The 26,281-nt window shown below is 65.4% G+C and overlaps 1 protein-coding gene across 1 annotated transcript; it reads left to right on the plus strand.

Moving 5' to 3' along the window:
- Positions 1-25,092, plus strand: USP10 (ubiquitin specific peptidase 10). Its single transcript, XM_056136979.1, has 14 exons — positions 1-122; positions 12,193-12,261; positions 15,319-15,379; positions 17,717-18,664; positions 19,784-19,875; positions 19,974-20,083; positions 20,200-20,255; positions 20,368-20,471; positions 20,800-20,899; positions 21,834-22,011; positions 22,976-23,141; positions 23,226-23,370; positions 23,976-24,041; positions 24,467-25,092. The coding sequence occupies exons 1-14, from the start codon at positions 102-104 to the stop codon at positions 24,652-24,654; spliced, it is 2,304 nt and encodes a 767-aa protein (XP_055992954.1). The 5' UTR covers positions 1-101; the 3' UTR covers positions 24,655-25,092.
- The last annotated feature ends 1,189 nt before the right edge of the window (positions 25,093-26,281 follow it).

A 26,281-nucleotide genomic window follows, 5' to 3' on the forward strand; every position in this document is an offset into this window, starting at 1 on the left:
GCGGCGGGCGCGGCGAGCGTGGCCGTGCGGGCGAGAAGATGGCGGCGGCGGGGGCAGCGGCGTGAGCAGCCCGGCCGGCCGCGCTCCCGAGACGGGCCGCCATGGCCCTCCGCGAGCCGCAGGTGGGTGGGCGCGGGCGGCGGCGGGGCGCGGGGCGGCGGCGGCGCGGGGCGGGGGCGGCGCGGGGCGCGCGGGGAGGCGCCGCCGGGACTAGGCCCCGCGCCCGCCGGACCCGCCGGACCCGCCGGACCCGCCGGAGCCGCGCGGCGCCTGACCGGAGGGCGGGCCGGGGGCGGCCGGGGGTCTCGGGGGGGCGGGCCGGGGTGCGGGGAGGGGGCGGGGGCTGAGCGCGCCCGCACCGCGTCTCTGTGCGCCCGTGAGGGGCGGCCGGGCCGGGCCGGGGTGCGGGCGGGGGGCGGGGCGCGGGGTGGGGGTGGGGGTGGGGCGGGAAGGGGGCGGGGCGCGGGGTGGGGTGCGGGCCGGGGTCGGGGGTGGGGGTGCGGGTCGCGCGGCCCCGCCGGTGACTTTGGGCGACTTCTCCGAGCACTTCAAGGAGTCTCCTTCTTTTTTGCTTCCCCCGTTTTCCTCCTCCTCGCCCGGGGGCTTCCGGGGGGCAGCGCGGCTCGGGGGTCCCGGCACGTGCGTCCCTCGAGCGCGCTTCTCCCGGGAAGCGCCGTCCTTGCCCTCCTCGCAGCGGGAACATTAATGTTTAACGGCGCCTCGTCGCGGCCCGGCGGGTGCAAGGTCCGCCCGGCCGCGTGGACCTCGCGAGTTTGAAGCGAGGAGGCGCGTCGGGGCTCGGGGCCCTGGGTGCCCTGCCCTGGGTGCCCCGCCGGCCAGCGAGGTGTCGCGGGATGGCACGCGCAGACCCCCGGCGACCGCCTTTTCGGCCAGGCCCGTCGTGTTTGTCAGACAACAGCATCACCCGCGCAGAATCGGTGAGGATTGGGACCCCTTCCTCGGGTGCAGGTCTTAGAGCTGGAGTGCCGTGAAGGTCCGGATGGTGGCATAGCTGCCGGCTGCCCTCATCGCGAGTTTCTTTTTGGAAGGGCCGTGCTGAACACCAGTCATGAGGTGACGAGGGTCCCAGCTCCAGGGTCCCAGCTCTTCCGGCCCTGCCTGCCGGGCTCTGCAGCCCCGGACCCAGTCTAGGGGAAGGAGCTTCCAGATGGACTTGCCGGTCACAGTTCCAGACCGGGGGCAGGGCCATGGCTCAGGGTTGGAGGCTGCACCCGTCCGTGCTGCCCGTCAGGTCCCTGGAGGCGGAGGCCCCCCGGGTAGGCAGGGGAGCGTGGCCGCTGTCCCTGGGAGGTGAAGGTGCGCGGCGTGGCCTCTGCCGTGGGCTCAGATGTGAAGGGAAAGTGCTCGGGATGGTTCGTTCCAACTGCGCCTTCTGCCTTGAGCCACAGAGGGGCTTTGCGTGGACCCCGGCCCAGGCGCTGCCTGCCGGCCACTCCGCCCGCCCCCGGCCTGGGCCTGACCGTGCCTCGGCGGGCACCCACGTCTTCCCCCGTGGGGTTTCTGGGGTCCAGCAGACAGCATGTGGCAGAGGTCATGCTACTGTTGCCTGTGTTTATACACGACCGCTGAGTGGGCAGTTCAGGGTCCAGCTCTCAGGGGCAGCAGTTGGGGTCAGCACAGGGACTCCAGGCACCACTGTCCTTTGCCTGGTCTCTGTGTTCCGTGCCTGAAGCTCTTGGTGGGGTCAGGGTGTTGCCTGGGCAGAGGCGCTGGCCCCCTCCCCCCCAGGCCACCTATGCTGGAATGGCAGTCATGACCAGGGCGCCCACTTCCTGAGCCCTCAGAAGCCAGGCTGACCACCGCGGCTGTGAGGCTGCCTTTCAAGCAGGGAGGGATTCGCTAGGGGGACCCCGGATTCGCTAGGGGGACCCCCCCTCCGCCGCCGCCACCACCACCACCAAGGGCGGCTCTGAGTAGAGCAGTTAGTGTAGCCTTGAGTGGGGAACAGTTGTATCATTTCTGCCTGAATTAGTTACACCAGGGTCGTTAACTGGAAGTCAGATTCTGCACAGGATTACCCCGGGGATCAGGAGGGGTCACAGGAGGGGTCCCTGGCGTCGCTGGCGTCGCTGGCGTCCGAGGAAGCGCAGGCCGACTTTGAGTCCTGGGCAGGATTCACTGGCACCAGATCCACCAGCCACTGCAGTGGACTGGCCCCAGGCCGGGGGACGCTGTCCTTTGTCCCTTAGTGCTATTTCAGCAGAGCGGATGCTGCCTGCCGGCTTTGCTGTTGGCTGTCCCCAGTGCGCTCCTGTCACTCTCCCTCGGTCCAGCCGGGCTGAGGAGGAGGCTGGGGAGGCTCAGAGCGCCCGGGCGAGGTCAGGGCGCCCGTGCCCAGGCTTCCTCTGGGGCTGCGGGGGCTGGGACCTGGCTGGCCCGAGCGCGTGGGCACGCCCCTCACCTGCTGGCTCCTCCCGGGCCCAGGGACCAACCGCAGACTCACTGCAAGCCTGGGGAGGAGCCAGCTGTGGGGACCCCAAAAACAACCCAGCCCCTGGGTGTGGCGAGGTGGCCTGCGGGGCGGTTCCGGCACATCTGGGGAGCCGGCCCCGCTCGGGTCCATCCCGTTTCCTTCCCTGCCCTCAGCTCCTCCGGGTCTGCTTTTGCCCACACTTGCGGCAGCTCAGGGGTCCCACGCCCGGCAGTGCTGGGGACCGTGTGCTCCGAGCTGGACGTGGGCGTGCTGGCCCTTCGGACACCAGCCCAGGACCTGATTGGCTCTGCTCGGGCCTCCTGGGGTGCCGGGGACAGCCCTGGTTGGCCGTGTGTGGGCGGATGCCTTGACCTGGTGCTGCCCTGGCCCTGTGGCTGTCTCGGCGTCCTTGCCCCCTACGCTGCTCCGCTGGGGGGGCCTCTGCCCCTCGCCGCCCTCCCCTTCCTCTTCTCTCCCTGCGACCCCGCGGACGTGAACTTGGCCCATTTTTCAGTTTTTGAAAGACGCACCTTTCCTCTGAAAACAGGTTCTCTTCCGGTTTCTGGAGAGTCTGTCCTCCCTAGTTTTTGGTTTTGGGGTGACTCCTGCTGGTGCCTGGGGACCGTACGGGACGCTGGGGGTCGAACCCAGGCTGGCCGCGTGCAAGGCAAGTGCCCCTCCTCCCCCCGTGCTCTCGCTCCAGACCCTGTTTTTCTCCTTTTGATGGGTCGTGTTTAAGCTTTGGCGAAAACAAGAGAATTAGAAATTGAAGTTTAATCTGAGTGTTTACAGATTCTCGGCCGGTATTGTGACATTCTCCCCTGGAGATCTTAAGTAATAAGGTCTCTGCCGGCTGCCAAGGGACTCTGCTTGCCTGACGCTGCTCTTGGGTCCCTCTGATGCTGCAGCGGAGACACATGCTTGCTGCGACGCTCGGACCACGACAGGCCCCCTCGGGCTGGAGAACGGGCCGCAGTGTCTCCGGGGGCCGATGTCGCCGGCTGCTCGGGTCGCCTTATCTACCTTGCACAGGAGAGGGGCCAGCCTGGGCCCCGGCCTGCTGGGGCGTGATGGGGGCTCGCGGGCGGCGCTTCTCCCTCAAGTTCTTGGCCGCCCTGCTCTTCCAGAGACCGATAAGGCGCCTGCCTCTGCTCCTGCGTGCCGGTGCGTGGAGGGCCGGTGGTGAAGTCCGGCTGATGCGGCAGGCGTCTCGCCCCGCTCCTCCGAGGGAGGCAGTGAAGGGCGCATTGGCTAGAAGCGGGGGGGCTGGAGCCCTGGCATCCCACACGGCCCCGAGCATCGTCAGGTGTTACCCCCCACACACACACGAGGGTACAGGAACAGGTGCCAAGCAGTGACCAGACCCCCTGCGTGTGCCCAGCCGTGGCGAGAGGCGAGGTAACGGCCGAGTGGTTCCGGGCAGGGGCCAGTCGCTGGGCACTGAGGGGACTGGCCGGGCTGGGCTCACCGGTTGTGGCTGCCCGGTTCCGTTGTGAGGCCTGTGTCCCTGCAGTGTGAGGGGCACTCGTTTCTGGGGGAATCCAGGAGCCCTGGCTTGGGGCCACAGACCTCGCTGCGGGCCCAGCTGTTTCCGCCCGGGGAGCGCTCCCCTGTGGGGTCCTGGCCCTTGGAGCCATCTTTCAGCCCGGTGGGAATATTTTTAGGGTTGGGGGGCAGTCATAACCGGCAGCGCTCGGGGGACCAAACGGGATGCCCGGGGTGGGTCGGAGGTTGCAAGGCAAGCACCTGCCTGCTGCGCTGTCACTCTGCCCGTGGTTCTGCTCCTCTGAGATCCGCCGAGATCAGGCGTGTTCAGGGTGGTATGGCCGTAGACTGATTTTATTCTTTTTTTGTTGTTCTTTTCGGGTCACACCCGGCAATGCACAGGGGTTACTCCTGGTTCATGCACTCGGGAATCACCCCTAGCGGTGCTCAGGGGACCGTATGGGATGCTGGGAATCGAACCCGGGTTGGCCGTGTGCAAGGCAAATGCCCTCCCCGCTGTGCTGCCGCTCCAGCCCATGATTTTATTCATAAATATAAAATAAAGGTGTGTGGGGCTGGAGCGACAGCACAGCGGGGAGGGCGTTTGCCGTGCATGTGGCCCGACCCGGGTTCGATTCCCAGCATCCCATATGGTCCCCCGAGCACAGCCAGGAGTGATCCCCGAGTGCATGAGCCAGGAGTAACCTGTGCATCGCCGGGTGTGACTCAAAAAGCAAAAGCCAAACCGAAACAAACCCAAAACAAAGTAGAGGTGTGAGAGAGTCCAGTGAATGGGAACCAGGTTTGTTCCCCGCCACATAGGGTCAGGCTGGGAGGAAGCCCTGAGCACCAGTGGCTGATCCCCCCTCAAAAAAAAAGACATCGTGTTTCTAAAACATGGAAACAGTGTAGAAACATTTAGGGTTAAGAGGAAAAGCCATTCTCTTTGTTTCCGTCTCTGTTGGAAGAATCTCAAAGTATTAATCTTTAAGATATTGCTGAAGATGTAGCACAGGAGCGCCGTCATCCCCTTGTTTATCAGTTTGCTCGAGCGGGCACCAGTAACGTCTCCATGGTGAGACTTGCTACTGTTTCCGGCATATGGACTACGCCACAGGGAGCTTGCCGGTCTCTCCGAGAGGGGCGGAGGAATCGAACCCGGGTCAGCCGCGTCCAAGGCATACGCCCTACCCGCCTCGTTTGTGGGCCGCTGGGCTCCTGCTCACCCGGCTCTGCTCGCGAGTCGCCCCTGGCAGGGCTGGGGGCTGTGGGGAGGAGCAGGGCTGGCCGTGCTGGGGGCTCTGTCTCGCTTGCACCCGAGCACCGTGGGGTGCCGAGGGGAACCGGGGCCTCCGCATGCCGGTGTGTGGCAGCTCCCAGAGCACAGCGTCTCCTCGGGGTGGGGGTGGGTTGTGGACTCGGCTCCCCCCAGCCCAGCAGTGGGAGCTGGAGAGCGGGGTCCCAGAGGACCCGGGGCGCAGAGCCGGTGCCACGCCTGATCCCGCAGCCTGGCGGCGGGCAGAGGGGTGCGGCCCCGGTGGGCACCCCGCACCTTGAGGGAGTGTGACGGCTGGAGGCGGGTGCTGCGTCCACCTTCCCGCCGGGTGCGGCCAGTGCCGGCTTCTTGAACCGTGCGGACGAAGAGGGTTTCTGGGCGCCAGTGAGGCAGAAGCAGCGGCCGAGTCTCTGCCTGGGAAGGCCTCCAAGGAGGGGGGACAGACAGACAGATGTCTGTCATTTCTTCCACCCTAGAGGGCCTGCAGCTGGAAGGGCCTTCGCTGGCCCCACAAGCACGGGTGGGTCACAGGTGGGTCATCTGCCCCCGTCTGGATCCTGGGGGTGGGGCAGCCGCCAGAGGGGACGTGATGCCCCTTCCCTGGGCTCTGCTGCCACCCGCCTCCCCGTGGGGCCCCAGTCACGCGGGCTCACCCACTGGTCTCCCCGCCCCTGCGGGTTTGGGTTACAGCTCGGCACTCTTGCCCCTGAACAGGACGGACAGGCCCGCCTGGGACCCTTCTGACCCGTGCTCTGGGCCAGTGTCTGCAGCCGCTAGAAGAAGTTGGTCGGTGAGAGGTGCCCAGGGCACTGGCCGGTGCCAGCAGTGGGCAGCAGTTCCTGCCATGGGAACCTGGTGGGGGTTGGGGCCCCTGCTGGGCCTGCGGGGGGGGGGGGGGCTCCCTGTCACTGCTCGGGGGAGCTGAGCCCCGTCACTCGGGCCCTTTACACCACGTCACAGCAGGGCTCCCGCATGGCCAGCCCTAGCGTCCCCCGTCATGCTCAGCCTCCCCGGGTCGCCCATGGCCCGGCCCTGGGGGTGCTGCAGCCTTTGCTCACGCGTGCTGGGGCGTGTCCCACGTCCTGCGTGCTGGCTGGTATGTTCGGGGATTCTGCCTTCCCCTTGGCCGAGGGGAGCGGCTGGAGGCCTCTCCTCGCCCGTGCGGGGTGTGGGTGGGTCTCGGGAGGGTCCTCCGGGCGCCTCTGTTGCCACTGTGGGTGCCCCGGCCCCCAGAACTGCCCCGGGCCTGTGTGGGGCCCCTGCCCGCTGTCGGCCTCTTGGCCGAGTGTCTCTCCAGCCAGCCGGTCGGCTTCATTCTTCGCTGTTGTCGTTGTCGGCGTGTTATTTTGATGCAGTCCCACTGGTTGGTTTCTTTGGTTTTGGGGCCACACCCAGCAGTGCTCGGGGCTTGCGCCTGGCCTGCACTCGATCGCTCCTGGAGGTGCCGGGGAAGGCGACCCCCCCCCCCGCCCCCCGCCTTCTGTCCAGCCCCTGCCAGCCTTGGGCTGAGGATCAGGAGCTTTGGGCATTCTTACCTTGAGGTTTTCACGAGCTGGTGCAGAATTAATGACTCCGGCTTGGCTCTTCGCGTGGCGATCACCCGGTGTGAGGTAAATGCCGGGGCGTGTGTTTTCCTTCGTGACGGGAGTTCTCAGGAGAGGTGAGAGCGGCTGTAAAAAACCCAGAAGCTCTCAGGAGGACACAGGTCAGGCGCTTGCTCTGCGGGGAGTCAGTGGGCCCCCCACAGGGTAGAGCAAGCCCTTCCTTGGCTGGGCTTCGCCGCGCAGCCGGGCAGCCCCGCCGGGCCCTGTTCCTTTGCCTGCGGCGTCACGGCTCCGTCACGGGTCTTGTCACTCGCGGTGGTGCTGTTGGGCCCGAGTGGGTGGGATTCAGTGTCTGGGGGACCACACTCGTGCGACGGGGGGTCGTGGGAGAGGCCGGCCCTGGGCAGCAGGGCCTGAGGACAGCGGGGGTCCAGGGGCATCTCCTGGTGCCAGTGGTGGAGCAGGTGGCACTGCCCACTGCCGGGGCTCTGACTTCTGGCCACTGAACCGGGCCGGACCCTGTGTGCCAGCTTACTAGCCGTCTCGTTCGTTCGCGGGCTGGACCTGGCACTCCCTGGCGCACTGGGTGCCCAGCACGCCGTGCCCCAAATCTTGCCCAGCGGGAGGCAGGCTGGCGCCCCCCCTTCCCCCAGGCCTCAGCCCTGTCCCCCGGCCTGGCTGTTCTGCGCGCGCACTCTGTGGTGCACTGCCCCACGGGCGGGCCGACCCCGAGTTGGGTGTGGGCAGCCGGGGCGCAGTGGCGGAGCACGCGCGCGCGAGCCGGGGAGGCGGCCCCGTGGGGCCGTGACTCAGCAGGGCTGAGAGGGGAGCTGCGCACCGGCTCGAGTGTCCCGCCCCTCCTGCTCCCCGAAGCCTCCCGCCCCGGTGCCTGAGGGTGCAGGGTTTGGGGTGGGGGCAGGAGGCCAGGGGTCACCTGCGGGACAGGCTGGCTGAGCACGGGTTGCCTCTCGGGCCACTTCCTGCTGGGCACAGCCAGGCCCCGGCGCAGGTGCTGACAGTGCCTCAGTGTGGGAGGAGCCGGGGCCGCCCTGCGGGCCTGGGGGTCTGCGCCAAGAGCTGCTCCTTGCTAGACTCTAGTCCCCGAGGTCAGTGTGGAGAGTGGCCGTTCCAGCTCCGTGATCGGGGGACTGCATGGGACTGGGCGTCACCCCAGGCTGCCACTGGCTGCGTGACACTCCCGGGGCCAGCAGCGTGCTGTCCAGTTCAGTCTTGGTCGCTGCGGATGTGCGGGTCGGAGGTGACTGCAGCGCAGAGGCGGGCTTTTGCCTGGACACCGTCCTGGCGTTCGTGCATGACGGAAGTGGCCCGATGCAGGAGGACAGCGAGAGGCTCGCCTCGGCATGGGGTTGCTGTGGGGGTGGGGTGCGCGCCCTCCGTACTTCCTCGTCCCTTCCCCTCGTCTGCCTTGGGACGGGCGTGCCCTGCTTTGGCCCACGGGCCTCCATTGGCCTCTTTTTTGGGGGGGGGGTCACACAGGCAGTGCTCGGGGATTCCTCCTGGCGGTGCTCGGGGCTCGTATGGGATCTGGGGATCGAACCCGGGTCGGCCGTGTGCCAGGCCAGCACCCTCCCCTCTGTGCCGTTGCTCCAGCCCCCCTGAGTCCTCTTGTCCGAGGAATCTTTCCGGGCCCGCCGAGCCTGGAGGGAAAGTGAACGGCACGTGTGTGCCCCCTTTGCCCGTGCTCAGCTGCACCCTAGGGACCCTGGGAGGGGGACAGGACGCACACGTCCCACTCCGGCCCTTTGTGGTTTGGGATAGAAGCTCAGGGCAGAACACGGGGCACACTGGCGCCCCTGAAACCGTCTCTCGCCCACTTGGAGCACTGCAGCTTTGGGTCCACCTTCTTGGGGTTCGAGTGGACAGACGGCAGTGATACAGCCCCCAGGGAGCACCATTTGGCGGCAGGGGGACACCCCCATGCTGGGGGCTTTGTATTCACTGAAAGGAGGGAGATTTCCAGGGAGACACAGATTTTTGTTTTTTCCCCTGAAAAGGAACCTCTGGGGGAAGACGCCGGTCAGTCCAGGCGGTTCCAAAAGCCACGGGAGATGCGGGGCTGTAGAGGGGGCTGGGGCATTGAACGCTGCAGTCACGCGCCACCGACACCCTCCTCCCCCCTGGAATGGGAGCACCTCAGGGAGGGCGTTTGCCATGTACACAGCGAACCCGGGTTCCAGCCCTGGCATCCCAGGTGGTCCCAAAGCAACCAGTAGTGCCAACCCCCACAGCTCCCCAGGTAGGGTGCACAGCTTGCCCCGAGGGCGTGTGCATCTCAGAATCCTGAGCTCGTCCGTCTGCCCCTCCCGCTGAAAGACGGGCACCTGTTCCCTGCGGTGCTGGGGTTGTTCATGTCCGTCCTTCACAGGCACTTGTTTGTAGCCGTTCGTTGGTTGCTCCGTTCAAGGGACCCAGAGTCACCATTCCCCGTCCCCGCTGACCTGCGTTTCCTTCCGTCTCCTGCAGCTGGCCGGTCCGGCAGAGTGGGTTCAGCCGGGGCTGTCCTGGAGGCCTGGGCTGTGGGGTTGAGCGCCCTGCGCGGGCCTCGTTCATGTTCTGAGTGCGAACCGCTTTATTTAAAAGCGGCCCGGCAAGAAGAGACAGAGCTGGCACAAGGGGCTGGTGGTTTGCCTTCTCGTGCCAACCCGGATTCTGTCCCAGTGTCCCACCTGAGCCCCCAGGCACAGAGCTGGGAGTCAGCCCTGAGCATCGCTGAGTGTGGCTGTGCCCGTTTTCTCCTTTTTCAGTACCCCTGCCCAGGAGGCAAACAGTGTGCCAGGCTCCAGCCCTGTGCCTGGTCCCCCCGCCGTTCGGAACCCATGTGGAGGCCCCGTGAGTGGGTCACTGTGGGGAGGCGGCTCTGGGGCGCTCCTGACTCACCGGATCCCGCGTGTGTGGCCCAAGCAGGCGCTCTCGGGTGCTGCCCCGCGAGCACTGACCCAGGTGGAGGGTCCAGAACGAGCTTCTTCCTGGGGCCTCCCGGGGGGCGGAGGGGCGGCTGCGCCCACTCTGCTCTGGCGGGCAGGGCCCCTCTGGCCTGTGCTGGTCCGGGCTGCCGAGTCCTTCCAGCCCGCCGTCTCTCCAGAAGCCGCTTCGTTGGGCGAGGCTGGAGCCCAGCGTGGTGGGTGGTGCCCGAGCGAGCAGGTGGGAGGGGGCACGGCCTCTGCCGCCTGGTGCTAGGGCCTTTCCTGGAGGCTCTCACGGGCCCTGCAGTGGCCCTTGGGGCTCGTGCCCCCCACGGTGTTTACTCTCGGACCCTCCAGAGATGCCCCTGAGCCGGCCTGGCCTCGCCTCCGCCTCTTCCAGGAGCTTCCGCTCGGCCTGGGCTCCTGCCCCCCTCGCGCTCTGCGTCCACTCTCCCTGCCTGGGGGTTGCAGCTGCGTGTGTCCATCTGTCCGTCCATCCCAGAGCAGCCGTGCTTTGGCGCTGAGCCAGGAGTGTGCCCGGCCGGCCCTGTCAGGTCTGTGTGTCCGGGCCGGTGGCCGGCCTTGCTTCCTGCCATCTGGAACTTTCTCACAGCCAGCCGTTCATAGCGTGGGCTTTTCGGTGGGGGAGCAGGTGGCGGCCACACCTGGCAGTGCTCAGGGGTCGCTCCTGGGGTCACCTGGGCCGAGCCGGGCCGTGTGTCAGCAGACACCTGAGCCCAGTTTCCTTCCTCGCCACCCGCTGGGCCCTGGCTCCCTGCCCCGCCTCCGACCCACGTGGCTCCCGGCCAGGCACCGCATGGTCCCCGGCCCGAGTGCGGCCCTGTGCGGCTGTGAGCGGGTTCCGGGGCTCAGGCTCATCAGGTCTTGGTCGGCGAGGTCTCCGGTGCCGGCCCGAGCTCGTGTGGCCGTGGGTGTGTACTTCCCAGCACGCACACACAGGGCTGGATTTCTCGTCATGGGGCGCACGTGCCCTTGGGGTGCTGTGGGCCCCCTCCCCCCCCCCCCCCCCCCCGTTTTTGCGCTGCAGACACTCACCTGCACGTGGGTGTGGTGTCGGCCGCATGTGTGTGAGGGGCCGCTCTGCCAGTGCCCGCGGCGGGCTTTTGAACACAGGATCTTGTTTCTGCGCACAGCTGGTGGTGCCCGGAGGCGCTTCCAGACTCCGCCCTGCACCCCGGGGGGCCTGGAGCTGGCGGCCGGGCATATGATGTGCTCCGGCTCTGAGACAGTTTGCGGAGATCACGGGTTGTCCGATGGGCCCCGTTCTTAATTGGGCCCTTCCAACCCTGTCCCTGACCCCTGCACTGAATTCTGTGGTCCGATGGAAGGATTCTTGGGGAAATCCCTCAGAGAGGAGGCACGGAGAGGCTGCAGCGGGCTCTGCAGTGAATCCCGGGGTCTCCATGGGTGGCCCCAGACCCTGCCAGGAAGCGCGGCGTTGCCCGCTGCAGACAGCCCTCACCCGTGGGACTTGCCCTCCCACCCGGGGCCGAGCCGTGCTGGGGGCTCGCTCCCGGCTCTGTACTCAGGGATCCTTCCTGGTGGGGTTTCAGGGGACCCCACGGGGTGCTGACCAGGTCAGCCGTGTGCTCTACCTGCTGTGCTGTCTCTGTTCCCTGCACGCTTCGTGGCCTTGGGCACGCATGTGTACGGTGGTGGGTTTGGTTCTAATCAGCGTTCGGAGCTTCGGGAGCTGCCGTCGGGGCGCCCGGAAAGGCGGCTGCAGTCTCTGGCGTCTGTGCTCGTGGCCGTTGGGTCGATTCTGAGCCACTAGCTGTTGATGTAGAAGGACTTGATGGTTTTTCTTGGTCGTTGGGAGGACCCATGGCTGGCTTTTGGGGGAGGGTCCCACCACACTCATCAGTGCTGGGGGAATTCTGGCCTCCACCTCCGGCTTGTATGGGGTGGGGGGGTCCCTCTTTTGCAGGCCCCGGAGGGACGTGGGCCTTCTCATGCAGAGCTTGTCTTTGACTTCTCAACCTTGTCACCCTGAGCCACCCGTGACTTCTCTGGGAGCCCCAGGGTCACGCGAGCTGGCAGGCACGAATGAAACTCACTCCCATGCGCTTTAACCAGTGTTTTTTTCCCCGAAAAATCTCATTTAGGTTTCTGTGAGATGAAGGCTTACGACTTGGTTTTTGCCTGTCACATAAGTGTTCCAATGCAGTTTTTAAAATTAAAATTTCGTTTTCCCCGTATACTTTATATAAATTCTGTGGTTTACAGAGTCGTTGGTGATGATTTTTACAGGTACTCACTACCAGTCTCACTACCATTTCCAGTGCATTTTTAAGATAAAGTCAACACAGTTACAAACCATTTGTGGGATCGTTGATACCTCCCCTCCTGAATTGCGCCTCCCTGCTTGAATCTCTCTCTGCAGCGAGAGGTGATGGATCCGGGGCGGGCCCGGTGCACGGACCCTGGGGTCTCCCCGGCACTGCCTTCCTCTGAGCGACGTGGTCTGTCCTTGGTACGTGACGGGTGACTCTTGCTTTTATTTTCCAGTACATTTTTGGAGATTTTAGCCCCGATGAATTCAATCAGTTCTTTGTGACTCCTCGTTCTTCAGTCGAGGTAAGACTTTCCGTGGGTGTATGTATGGATGGATGGATGGACGTTAATGTTTTTTTTTAATTATTATTTTTATTTTTTATTTTTTTGCTTTTTGGGTCATACCCGGTGATGCACAGGGGTTACTCCTGGCTTATGCACTCAGGAATTATTCCTGGGGGTGCTCAGGGGACCATATGGGATGCTGGGAGTCGAACCCAGGTCAGCCGCGTGCAAGGCAAACGCCCTACCAGTTGTGCTATCGCTCCAGCCCCTGGACGTTAATGTTTAAGTTTTGGGTTTGGTTTCTTGGTTGGTGCTTCTCTTCTTTTTTGGGGGGGGGGTTCATACCCGGCGATGCTCAGGGGTTACTCCTAGCCTCCTGGCTCTGCGTTCAGGAATCACTCCTGGCGGTGCTCAGGAGACCATGTGGGATGCTGGGAATCAAATCCGGCTTGGCTGCCTGCAAGGCAAACGCCCTCCCCGCTGTGCTGTCGCTCCAGCCCCCAGGTTGGTGCTTCTTGATAAAGGATTCTGACTTACAGAAAAGCACAGACGAATGAGAGGAATGCGAACCAACGCTGTTTTGCTCTACTACTAAACAGTAGAACATGAAAGATTCTTGAGGCTTCCGTGTCCCCCCCCACCCGCCCCTCCATCCCAGAGGCCCCAGGTGCCCGCTGAGATCTCAGACAGTGGCACAGAGCGGGCGGGCCCTGGCCGTGTCCACATGTCCCCGGTGCCATGCTGATACATTTTTGTCTTATGCGTAGTTTCAGTTGTGTGGCATCTATTCATATACTGCAGTCGATACATACGTGTATCACACGTGTATTTTTTCCTGTTTGAGTTGTTGGTTTTCCTTGTTGGGCCCCCCACCCCCCAGAGGTTAGGAAGCCCGAGGTGGGACCCCCGCGCTGCCCACGCAGGGCCCAGACGTGCTTGTTTCTGGCCATGCCCCACGGTTCTCGGCTCGCTCACTCCTTATGGGCGGCACGTGAGGCGGACCCCTCCCTCCCGCTGTCCCCCGTTCCTGTGTTCCTCCCCCGGGCCCTGCAACGCCTGGCAGAGGCGCCTTTGAACTCTGCGGGGATTGTCAGGCTTCTCCGGGCTGGGCGCCTCGTGAGGACCGTGGGAGGGCGGGTGCGGGCTCTGCTTTTGGGGTGGACACAAAGGCTTTGAGCTGCCCTTCGGTTCAGGGGTGGACCAGGGTGTCCGGGCCAGCACCTCGCCTGTTTCTGCAGCTCGGGGGCGTTTTGGGGCCCAGGACCAGGGTTTGGCCCTCGGAACGGAACCGGCCGGGCGGCTGAGTGTTGCTGGGAGCAGCGTCAGCTCCCCCCGCCCCCCGCTTTGCAGGTGAAGGGTTGTCGGTGGGGGTCATGAGCGAAACACCACCATTCTGTTTCATACGGTTCCTGGATTTGAGCTTTTCTTTGTGTCTGTGAGCAACAGAGATTCTCGCGTCTGTGAATTACCTGATCCATCTTTTTTGTCCTATTTTTTTTTTAATCAATTGATTGAAAACTTACCTTATTCTTACTGATTTGTGGGCTTAATAGTCCTTGGTTTTGCTTATTACAAATCAGATATTTCGCTTTGATCCTTGGCCACGCCCCACCATGCTTAGTGCTTAGTGCACCTGATGGGGTGCTGGGGGCTGGACCCAGGTGGGCAGGGCCAGCACCCTCCCATTCCTGGGCTGGATTGCTGCTGTCACTGCGGCTCCGACAGACCGACACCGGTTCCTACCTGTCGCGCGGTGCTCCTGGGGCGGCCCTCAGCCCCACTGCTCCTATGAGGAGTGCTTCACCCACCGGCTGAGTCCGAGTCGGGGCTGGGCGTGGCCTGCTTCCCTGTGCAGGGAGGCCCTCAGACTCAGGGCTGGAGTGATGGTGTGGGGGTGGGCGCTGGCCTTGAACGTGGCCTGGGTTTGAACCCCATCACCCCATTTGGTTCCCTGAGCTTCACCAGGAAGTCAACCCTGAGCACAGAGCTGGGAGTCAGCCCTGAGCACTGCTGAGTGTGGCCCAGAGACTTAAAAAAAAAAAACAAAAAGACCACCACAGGGGCTGGAGTGATAGCATAGCGGGGAGGGCATTTGCCTTGCACGCGGCCGGCCCAGGTTCGATTCCCAGCATCCCATGTGGTCCCCCAAGCACCGCCAGGAGTCATTCCTGAGTGCAAAAGCCAGGAGGAACTCCCGTGCATCGCCGGGTGTGACCCAAAAACAAACAAAAAAAGCACCGGAACCCTGTGCTGTGCCTCGGTGACAGTTATCACATCCTTGGTGCTCACTCTGCCAGGTGCCGGGGCAGCTCCGCCGTGTGCATGTGCCTGTGGCAGTGAGCTGACGGGGGTTCCCGGGGTTCCCTCGGAGCCAAGGGCTCAGCCCTGCCCTTCCACGCCTGGGTAGATCCAGGCGCCTTTGGGTGCGAGCAGCCGAGGGACCCGCACGTCACCCGTCTCAGGTCACCCAGGCTCAGGTCCAGTCTTCAGTGAGTCGGTGGTTCCGCCCAGGCCTCCTGGGAAGATCAGAACAAGTGCCCGAGCAAACACGCCCGGAAAACGGCAACGGCAGCCTGGGGCCTGCGGGCTGCCTGTGCCCAGCACCCGCCAGATCCCCCCACTGGATCCCCCTCTCCCTGCTGGTTCTCCCACCCAATCTCTGGGAATTCCTGCCGAGGCGCTGCAGCCCTCCCCGGCCGCCACCAGGGGGCGCCCTTGCACCACCCGGTGTGGGCAGCTGTGCCTGAAGCCGGCGCTGCCTGGTGGCTTCTGAGCTGGCACGTGCCTGCCCTGTCGTGTCCACAAGGGAGCGGGCTGGGGGGGGGTCTCCAGTGGCCCCAGGTGATCCTGCCGCCAGGGGACAGTGGTGAGTGCCGTGTGGCCCCGGCCCTCCGGGTGGGCTGCTGTGGCAAGGGTCGGCTCTCTCCCTCTGACCTCGCCCTGCCGCGGGGCTGCCCGGGAGGGGAGCCGGGCCCCAGCTGCCGGTCCAGGGCCTCCCCTCGCGTGGGAGCATCTGTCCCTCGCTGCCTTCTGGCTGTGTCTTGCCGCTCAGGCTTGTCTTCTCTGCCTCCGCAGCTGCCGCCGTTCGATGGGGTGGCCCTGGATGGCCCGCCGGCCACGGAGGACCCGCCCGAGGGTAAGCTACCCCCTGGGGTGCGAGTGTCCACACCCGAGGGTGCCCTCGATGAAGGATGGTGGCAAGGGCGGGAGGCGAGGACAGTCCCCAGGCGTCCCTGAGCCCGCCCAGACATCCCCAGGCCTGCTGGCCGCGGCCGCTCCTGTGGGATGGGCACTGTCTGGTGCCACCGGGCTGGGGGTGCCACGTGCGACGGCTCGAGCGAGCGTCCTGGGCTGGCCACCCACGATAGTCTGCGCTGCGGGTTGGGCCGGGCTCCTGTGCGCTCGGCGGACGGGCTTCTCCGTTCTGAGTGAAAAGGAGCAAAACTGGAACTCAGGGCCACAGGGTGTGAAGGTCACTCTATTGGCGCCGTGCACCCACCCCCAGAGGCACTGCGGTGTCTGCTCAGAGGCTCCCGCCTCAGCAGGAGCCCCTGGTTGGCCCCAGCACCAGATGGGCCGTGTGTGAGTGTATGTGTTGTGTGAGCCTACGTGAGTGTGATTGTGTGTGAGAGCCTGTGTGATTGTGTGTGCAGCCTGTGAGGGCGTGTGCAAAATCTTATCACGCCGAAGGTTGTGTGTTCACGGGCTCACTGGACGGCACTGTCTCACCACCTGCGTTCGGTGCTCTTGAGCCGCTGTCTGTGGCCTGGATCGGAACGGCTGTTGGCCAAGGGCAGACGGAAGAAGAAACGAGGGCCAGGCCGGGAAGAAGAAACGAGGGCCAGGCCGGTCTATATCAATAGTAGTTTATTCCCATTCTCTTCACTCCTGTCTTTCTCTGCCTCCTTCTCTCCTGGGCCCCAGTCTTGGAAGCTCTCTCCTTCTGGCTCTGACTCCGGATCTCTGGAGCCCGAGCTCTCTCGCTTCTGACTCCCTTTCCGAGCTTACGTCTTAGTTTATATAGCAGTCACATAAGGCGGTGACATAAAGGTGGGTTGAATACTGACGAATCAACAAAGAGAGGTAAGACCACTCCTCCAGGAGATTAACTCAAGGATGAAATCTCATCTACAGAGATTACTTCAGATTACTAGGAGATCCACCCAAGGGTGGGATCCCAACAAGGGTGTGTTCTTCCCTCAGTTAGTAATCTACTTCTAATATTTCTAGCAATGTCATTCTGTGTGTCGAGGGCTGACTTTCATTCTGTATGAGCAGAGTAAGAGATATAAACTTAGTTTGGTTCTTCCTGAGAACATCTCACTACACATTCCGCAGTCCTCAGGCCAGGTTGATCTTCCTAGCTCCAGCAGGGTCCTAGTCTCGTCGTTACTTACTTCTGGATCATGACAGCATTTGTCCATGATCATGCCCTCAGCGTATAGTTGAGTATCGTGGCTCTTTGGCCTGGCCCATTTCGATGCCAGGGTAGCTCACTGCTTGCCCAGGGTCCATTCAGTCCCTCGTCGGGACCCTGCTTTTGGGGTGCTAGGAACTAAAGGCAACTGAGTCAAGAAATAGATGCCCAGGAGTAAATATTATTCGGAGTCAATCAACTCCCAAGGCACAAAGCATAATATTAACTGTCTTCCTGTGTCCACACAGGAAGGACATTGCTTACAGTACAAGTTCAGTGTCCTTAGATGGGTGTGACCTGACAAACCTAAGCTACCTGAGGAAGGACAAAAGAGTGTTATCCTACAGGCGTGAGTGTGTGTCTTTGTTCTGGGCCAGCAGAAGCGCTTCCTGCTGCTCCTGGTTGGTGCCTGGGGCGGGGGGGCTCGGCCAGTTCCCCTCCTCCCTCGAGGCCTCACTGAGCACGGCGTGGACTGCCCGAGTCAGCTGTTCCCCGGTCGGGTTTCGAGATTAGTTGTCCAGTCGTGCCCTTACCCAGTCGGCGGGGCTCCCGGGACCGCTCAGCGCGTGCCGAGACGTGGCCTTCCGTCACGGTCTCGCTTTCGGACACTCTGACCTGGTGCCCAGGAGTGAAAAGATGTCATTTCATTTTTGGTTTTTGACTTTTTGGACTCCTCATAAAAACTTACTTCCTGGACCAGAGGGATAGTCCAGCGGGGGGGGGGGGCCTCTGCTTGACACGGCCGGCCCCGCTTCCCTCGGCTGCCAGGAGTGACCCTGAGCACAGCAGGGGTCAGCTAGACAGCCCCCTGCCCCCTCCCCGGGTCCTTCCCGAAAAGCTGCCCTTGCTGTGGGAGGGAGGGTGGGCGTGGGCTGCGTCCCTCCCCGTCAAGTGTTCGCGCGTCAGGTCTCTGCCCCACGCGTGCAGCCCCCCGCCGGTCGCGGCCTCATGGGTGGGGAAGGCTCTCGAGGGTTCAGTGCTGACGACGAGGCGGACCAGCTGGTCCTTCGCAGTCCGTCAGGGTCGGAGCTGACGGTGTGTCCCCCTCCCCGCCAGGCCCAGAGAGCCCCGAGTACCAGAGGCCCCAGCCCGGCCACGAGGTGCCGGAGCGCAGCGCCACAGGGCCCGCGCCCAGCTGCGGCATCTGCAGCACGTTGAACCCTCAGGCCCCCGAGTTCATCCTGAGCTGCGCGACTTCCAGGACCAGCGCTGAGGACGGAGACAAAGACGTGACCTCCAACCCCGTGGACGGCCAGGACCCCGACACGGGCCTGGCCCTGGACAGCCCCGGCGGTGCAGAGGACGAGGGTCCGGAGGGTGGGCTGGGGCAGAGGGAGCGGAAGAGGAAGAAGAAACGGCCCCCCGGCTACTACAGCTACTTGGACGGCGACCAGGACGCCGCCTCCCCCGGGGCCCTGGTCAACGGCCACACCGGCCCTGACGATGCCGAGATGGCCGTGGCAGGGGACTCGACCCCGTCCCCGTCCCCGAGGACTTGCAGGAGCCCTCAGGAGCCCGCGGACTGGCGCGGCGGTGCCGGGGGTCCCGGCGGGTCTTTCCCCGGCGCCCTGGAGGGCAGGACTGCGGGGCAGCTTGAGCGCCTCCCCGGGGCCGCCCCGGAGCTGACCTGCCTCCCCGCGGGCGGCGTGCCCAGGACCGCGGGGGCCGACACTACTGAAAAGCTCGCCGTCGTGAACGGACAGATACTTGAATCCTCAGGCGAGGCCTTGGCCGCCAACGGCCTGGCCTTCCACACAGCCGAGAGCACGGACTCGGAGCCCGCGCCCGCCCGCGGCCCCTCTGCTGCCGACGGTCAGGGCAGTGTGCCCGGCGGCCAGCCCAAGTCGTGGGCCAGTCTCTTCCACGGCGCTGTGCCCTCGGCCCTGCCCGTGCCCACCCCGGACCTCAAGTACTCCCCTCCCGCCGTGCCCGCCGAGAAGCAGGTGGACGCCAAGGAGGGGCTGGTTCCCGTCTCCGAGGACCCTGTCGCCCTGGAGATGGCAGGTAGGCGCTGCAGAGCAGGCCGCCAGGCTCACGCAGCGACCCCGCGGTACTCAGGAGCCAGAGGACGCTGTGCCTGCGAGCGCCGTCCTTCCCGGCCCCTGGCTCCGTGGGGCCACACCCTAGCTCTGCCCAGGGCACCGTCAGGGATGCCGGGAGCCGAACCCGTGGTGGCTGCCTGTGAGGCGGGTGCCTCCCTGCTGCACCCCCACCCTCCACCCCGGCCTCTCCGCCCTTCCTACGCTACCAGGAAGACGTTGGGCTTCTCTGTAACAGTGATTTGGGGGCAAGGAAGTGGGTTTTACTCCGTCTGGGCCCCACGTAAGCTCCTGACCGGAAAAGAAAACCATCACTCTCGGCCAGGCTTAGGCTCCTGACGCTGCAGCCCCGGCCAAGGGGCCGGGCCTGGCGTCTGCAGGCTCCGTCCTGCTGAGGCTCCGATGCCGCCAGGGTGCCGTGCGGGGTGGGGGGGCGGGCGCTGCCCTGGCTCACCACTGGGCATGGCGCACAGGGCCCAGCACAGCAGGATGGGGGGAGGGGGCGCGTGCACTGAGGTGAGGAGCCCGGGAGAGGGGCCGGCCACTGCCCTCGTCCCCTTCCACGCGGGCTGTGCCTGGGCCACCCTCCCCGCCAGGTGCCGCCCGCGTCCAGTGTCTGTGCTCGGGTGCAGAACTGCCTCCTTTGTCCCAACTGGGTCGCTCGTCACTGGGTTCTGCCATCACGGGACGAGGGCACGGGTGAGGCGCAGCCTCCCTGGAACAGGCTCCTGACAGTTCCACGGACCCTGCTCTGTGCCCAGTGGTGCCCTGGCGGTGCTCGGGGACCTCACGAGGTGCCAGGACCCAGCCGGGGTCGGCCGTGTGCGCGGCGGGAGGCTTCCCCGCCTGCAGCACCCACGGGGAGTGGCTGTGGGCGCCTGGGTCAGCTGCTCGTGGCCAGCGCAGTGACCTTCCAGAGCCTCGGGGTGGGGAGCGGGGATTCGGCTGGGTCCAGTGGGCGGCAGCGCGCGTTGTCGTTGTCGAGCCCACCCTGTTGCCCGTGCCCCTCCCTGGCCGGGCAGTGGGCCGGGGCTCTGCTGGCCTCACCCTGTCCGCGCCGGCCTCACCCGCCGCCTCCCTGCAGAGCTGCTGGAGAACGTGACCCTGGTGCACAAGCCCGTGTCGCTGCAGCCGCGCGGGCTCATCAACAAGGGGAACTGGTGCTACATCAACGCCGTATCCTGCCCTGCCTGCCCCCCACCCCCCACCCCTGCCCCCGGGACGCGCGGCCGGGCTCCTCCGTTCCTTTCCTTCACGCTTCCTGCCGCCGTCAGACCCTGCAGGCCCTGGTCGCCTGCCCGCCCATGTACCACCTGATGAAGGTCATCCCCCTCTACTCCAAGGTCCAGCGGCCCTGCACGTCCACGCCCATGATCGACAGCTTGTGAGTGGGGCGGCCTGGGGTCTGCGCCCCGCTCACCGCACGGGGACCGAAGTGAGCTGGGGTGGGGGGGGGGCGGGGGTCTGCCAGCAGCCTGATGTTTCTGTCCTTGTGTCCAGTGTCCGGCTGATGAACGAGTTCACGAACATGCCGGTGCCCCCAAAGCCCAGGCAAGGTGAGTGCCGTTGGGGCTGGTCGCCGCTGCCCGCTGGACGAGTAGCCAGGGTGGGCAGGTGGGCCAGAGTCCGCTCTGCCGCCTGCAGCCGGGCCGGGGCTCTTCCCTGCAGCTCTCGGGGACAGAACCCTGCGGGAGATCCGGCCCGGAGCCGCCTTCGAGCCCACCTACATCTACCGCCTCCTCACCGTCATCAAGTCCAGCCTGTCGGAAAAGGTGCGTGGGCCTGGCGGGTGCTGGCCGGGCGCCAGGCCCGGTCACTGCACGTGGCGTGAGGACACAGGGCCTGGACAGGGCGTGTGGGCCGACCTGGCCGAAGGGCCGGCTGCGTCCTCCCTGCCCCGTCACCCCGTGTCGGCCGCTGGTGCCGCCGACTCCCGTCCGTGAGCAGAACCAGCGCTGGTGTCTGTCTCCTCCCTCCTGTCAGCCCTCCAGGATGTTGCCTGTTCCTCCGCAAACGCCTTTCCGGGGTCTTGCCGGACGGAGCAAGGCGGAAGGTTGACTGCGGGTCAGTGATGGCTGACGGCCTGTCTGTTCTCCGCAGGGACGGCAGGAAGACGCCGAGGAGTACCTGGGCTTCATCCTGAACGGGCTCCACGAGGAGATGTTGGCCCTGAAGAAGCTGCTCACGCCCGACAGCGAAAGTAGGTCAGGGTGTGTTTGGACCCCGCTGCAGTGCCTGGGGCCGGCCTTCCCTTAGGCCCTCAGCTGCCCCGGCCCGGCGGCCTTCTGAGCCGGGGCTCTGCCCAACAGTGAAAGTAGGTCAGAGTGTGTTCGGACCCCGCTGCAGTGCCCGGGGCCAGCCTTCCCGCAGGCCCTCAGCTGCCCCGGTCTGGTGACCTTCTGAGCGGGGGCTCTGCCCGACAGCGGAAGTAGGTCAGGGTGTGTTTGGACCCCGCTGCAGTGCCTGGGGCCGGCCCTCCCGCAGGCCCTCAGCTGCCCCGGCCCAGCGGCCTTCTGAGCGGGGGCTCTGCCCAACAGTGAAAGTAGGTCAAAGTGTGTTCGGACCCCGCTGCAGTGCCCGGGGCCAGCCTTCCGGCAGGCCCTCAGCAGTCCCGGCCCGGTGACCTTCTGAGCGGGGGCTCTGCCCACAGCGAAAGTAGGTCAGGGTGTGTTTGGACCCCGCTGCAGTGCCCGGGGCCAGCCTTCCCGCAGGCCCTCAGCAGTCCCGGCCCGGTGACCTTCTGAGCAGGGGCTCTGCCCAACAGCAAAAGTAGGTCAGGGTGTGTTCGGACCCCGCTGCAGTGCCTGGGGCCGGCCCTCCCGCAGGCCCTCAGCTGCCCCGGCCCGGCGGCTTCCGAGCGGGGGGCTCACACAGCTCCGACCTCCCGGGGGCTGCCAGCGTTAGCCGCACGCTACGCAGACGCATACACAGACACGCAGACTCACAGATACATTCTCACATATACTCAGACACAGCCACACACAACTCACAGCCACACACAGCGTCACATAACGCTCAGACACAGTCACAGACTCCTCCGCTCCCTGGATGAGTCCGCGTGAAGTTGCGGGGGCTGTTTCCCCCCGAGCAGGGCTGTCCGCCTGTCTGCAGCTGAGCGGCCGTTTGCTTTCCAGAAGCTGCTGTGTCCAATGGGCCCGGAAGGCGCTCGGCGGCCGAGGAGCCGGAGGAGCAGGGCAGCGAGGGGAGTGAGGACGAGTGGGAGCAAGTGGGCCCTCGCAACAGGACGGCCGTCACGCGCCAGGCGGACTTCGTGCAGACCCCGATCACCGGCATTTTCGGGGGACACATCAGGTCTCGCTTCCGGGAGTCATTAGCGTTTGGCCCTCGGGCGTGGGGGGAGGAGTGGGGTCCCGCTGGGCACGGCACAGGGCGTCTGCCGTTTCCTCTTGACACCCAGAGCTGTGGCCGCACAGCCGTGGACGCCCACCCAGGGAGACTGGGCCCCCCAGGAGGACCCGCTCGTGCCCCGGCTGGATGCCCACTGCAAGTGCAGGTCGCCCTGGGGCTCTGAGGGCAGGCGAGAGCAGTGAAGAGTTGGTCCTCTTACTGGGGGGCTGGAGCTGGGCTTGGACACCTCCCGCCTCTTCCGGGGTTGGTCCGGGTGGGCTTGGTTGGGGCTGACAGCGTGAGTCCCGTCCCACCCTGCCCTAGCCCTGCTCGAGTTCTGTTGGGGGTGGGGGCACACAGGGGTGCGCAGGCCCCTCGCTCATTTTTAATGAAGCAAGTTTTATTGGAACTTTCTGGGAAGATGTGAGGGGAGAGGAAGGGCGTGTTGGAGAAAAAACGGGCTCGTCTGGGGCAGGCAGTGACGGGCGGGCGAGCTCGCCTCTAGGCTCAGGCTGACTCTCGCCGCACAGCTGGCCGCACTGCTTGGCTTTCAGTGTTGTCAGGACTTTGGGGCCCGGCTAGGGGAGGAGCCGTCTTTAAGCAAGATTCTCCGTCCGAAAACGTTGCCGGCTTTCTAATAGAATTCCTGGGGCGAGGCGTCAGTTTCCCTATGCCACCTGCCTCGGGCCTGTTTTAATGAATCTGTGTCTGCCCCGGGGTCAAGGGCCCTTGAGTCTCCATGGCTCCGGCCTGCCTTTCCCTGCGGCCCCTGGGAAGAGCTCTTTGGGTGCTCGCTTTAGGGGGGTGCCCCTCGCAGTGCTCCCTGCTGTGACGTGGGCGGCCTGGAACGGGCGGGGGGGGAGGGGCGCTGCGTGTCCTGGTGCCACCCGCGGTCCCTGGTGGGCCCTGACGCCGTCCCGTCGCCCAGGTCGGTGGTGTCCCAGCAGAGCTCCAAGGACTCGGCCACGCTGCAGCCCTTCTTCACCCTGCAGCTGGACATCCAGTCCGACAGGATCCACACGGTGCAGGACGCGCTGGAGAGCCTGGCGGCGCGGGAGGCCGTGCAGGGCTACACCACCAAGACCCGGCAGGAGGTGAGCGCCGGAGCGGGAGCCCGGCCGGAGCGGGACTGCGGGCGGGCGGGGCGCAGGGTCACGGCCCTTGGGCTGTTGTCGCAGGTGGAGGTGAGCCGCCGGGTGACCCTGGAGAAGCTGCCGCCCGTGCTGGTGCTGCACCTGAAGCGCTTCGTGTACGAGAAGAGCGGCGGCTGCCAGAAGCTCGTCAAGAACATCGACTACCCCGTGGACCTGGAGATCAGCAGGGGTGAGGCGGCGGGGGAGGGGCAGGGCCCAAGGCGGCCTGGATGAGCCGAGGTGGCAGAGACGCCCGTTGGTCCCTCAGCCTGGGGCGTGCGCCAGGTGCCGGGGGCACTGAGGGGCGCTTGGGTGGTGGGCGCAGCTGTGCCGTTTGGTGTCTGCCCCTCTCCTTTGACTGTCACTCCTGTGTGGAGACCAGAGGAATTGGTGCAGACAGTCCAGGGGCTGACGTCCAGCGAGTCCATCCCGTGGTGTCAGTGGGACGGGGTCTCCCTCTGGTTTCCGTGTCTCGTGTGCGCTCGTCTTCTCCGTGCACCCCCATTGGGGTTTGGGTCACACCCAACGATGCACTCAGGAATCGCTCCTGGCGGTGCTCAGGGGACCCTATGGGATGCTGGGAATCGAACCCGGGTCGGCCGCCTGCAAGGCAGACATCTCCCTGCTGAGCTGTCGCTTGGGCCCCCACGCGCCCATTGTCTCGGGTTGGCGGCTGCGCTCTCGCCAGCCACGCAGCTTTGTCGCCGTGTGTAGAGCTGGCATGAGTTCCGCGGACAGGACACGGGGCCTCTCCTCTCGGGGCTCAGGGGCTTAGTGTTGACTTTGGTTTTCCAGAACTGCTTTCTCCGGGAGTCAAAAACAAGAACCTCAAATGCCACCGAACCTACCGGCTCTTTGCAGGTAAGTGCCTTTCTGGTCCGAGTTGACTCGCTCGCACAGCGAGCAGGGGCCCGTTCTGGGCCCTGCGGCCTGTCCACTGGGGGCCCATGTCTCTGCCGCGGGGCTGTTGGGTCAGTTGGGGTGCGTTCCTGCGGCAGGCGGCCCTTGGCAGGGTGCGGCCTCAGCTGTGGGTGGGCCCTTCCTGCCGCCCCGAAGCGCTCCGCTGCCGCTCCTGCCTGTGCCCGGCCGAGGCAGTTGAGTCTGTGCCTCCGCCAGATGGAGGTGGCGCAGCTGCTGCCGGAGCATCCTTGTCGACAGGGATCCCGCCGGGGCGAGAGCTCGAGGCTGGGCCGGGTGCCCTGGGGAGCCCCCGCGCCCGCCGGTGTCGCTGCCGTGGCACTGCGGGGGGGGGGGGCGGGCCGGCACCCACGCCGTGTCTCTTGCAGTGGTCTACCACCACGGCAGCAGCGCCACCGGGGGCCACTACACCACCGACGTCTTCCAGATCGGCCTCAGCGGCTGGCTGCGCATCGACGACCAGACGGTGCGCGTGGTGAGCCAGTACCAGGTGGTGAAGCCGGCGGCCGGCCGCACAGCCTACCTCCTGTACTACCGCCGCGCCGACCTGCTGTAGCCCGCGGCGCTTCCGGTCCAGGGCACTTGGTCAGACAGACTCGCCTGAGGGGAGAGGAGGCGCCGAGTCCCCGGCGGATGGTGGTTCCGCGTCCCGAGGGAGCTCGCCGCGGGCCCGGCCCGTCGCTCCAAGGATACCCTGCACCAGCAACACTTGTAAATTTGTGAAAATGAATTTTATCTTTCCTGGGAAATAAATTTTTTAACCCGTCACTCTTTCCCCCCTGCCCTGTAGCTTTTGATAAATGATTTTAAAACATTGAGCCACTTGCCAGAGAAGAAGCAGTTCTTCAGAAGGAAACTGCAGCAGTCGCTGGTCCCTGCCGAGAGCCACGTGTTGGTGGCCGCACCGGGAGACCGCCTCCGGCCACGCTGCGACCAGACCCCCGGAGTCGGGGCTCGTCCCATAGACGGTGATTGGAACGTCGTTACATTAAAAGATTTCAAATCAGTCTGTGCTTCCGTGTCTGCGCTGAGGCAGCCAAGCCGGGCCCTTCGGCGGTGACTTGGCGCCAGTCCAGCGAGTGCCGGCGTCCCCCCACCTCGGGGAGACACACTCGGGTCATCGGGGTGCCGTGGGGCGTCCTGTCGCCCCTCTCGAGTGCTGCCTCCAGGCCTGGACCATGGACTCAGCCCCAGCTGTGCCCCCACACCAGGGGCTGTCCCAGCCTCACGCCCTTGGTAATACTAGGCGGTCAGTGGGGGGGGGGGGGCACAGGGTGGGGGGTGTCTGCATGCCTGCTGGGGCTCCAGGAACCCCCGGGACACGCTTTGCTCGCACGTGGGTGGACTGCACAGGTCCTGCCCTCAGCTAAGTTCTGGCCGGAGGTGGGCCCAGGAATCGGGGCTCCCCGTCTGCGCCCGATTCGGGCTGTTCGGCCCTGCGCTCGGAACTCAGCACTGGGCTCTCGCTAGCCTCGGAGCGCCTGCACCTCTCTTGGCCCACTGGCCTTGGCTGGGGTGCAGATGGGGCCGCTCCGTTAGCACCCAGTAGGGTTTTGCTGCTTTTCTTTCATTCGTTTGGGGCTCCCCCAGCGGTGCTCAGGGCCTGCTCCTGGCTCCGTGCTCAGTGGCCTCACCTGGCAGGGCTGGGGCGTGCCAGGGACCCAGCCCAGGTTGGCTGCTGTAGGCTCGCGTCTGCGGCCCCACTGCCGCTCTGCCGCTCTGCCCGCGCTGGGAGGCTCCGCTGGAGAAACCCCACCGAGGGGGCGTGGCGGCTTGGGGACGGGAGAGGTGCGCGTGTTGGCTCGACTCATCCCGGCATCGAAAGCAGCTGGCGGGTCTCACTGGCCGGTAGCCGCGGCTCCGTCGTGGGGGAGGGGATGGCCGGCGGGGGCCACCGCCACCTCGGCGCTGTCTCCAGGGCCCCAAGAGCGGGCGGCGAATGTGGGCTTTCTTGTCGCCCGTCTGTGTCTTGGTGCCCGGGCTCCTGGGCCACTTGCTCGGGGCGAGGCCGCCTGCTTCAAAGCCAAGATTTGCGTCTTTGAACTAAACATGTTTGTCCACCCGTCAGCTGACCGGCCTGAGCCACAGCTGGCCGAGGCGGAGCAGCCCTGATCTAGATGCCCTGGACAGTGTCCTCAGGAGACTCAGGCCCCTCCCTGGCTCTGTGGCCCACGAGGTGACGG

The sequence above is a fragment of the Sorex fumeus genome, unplaced genomic scaffold, assembly GCF_029834395.1.
Source record: "Sorex fumeus unplaced genomic scaffold, SorFum_2.1 ptg000122l, whole genome shotgun sequence".
Lineage (NCBI taxonomy): Eukaryota > Metazoa > Chordata > Mammalia > Eulipotyphla > Soricidae > Sorex > Sorex fumeus.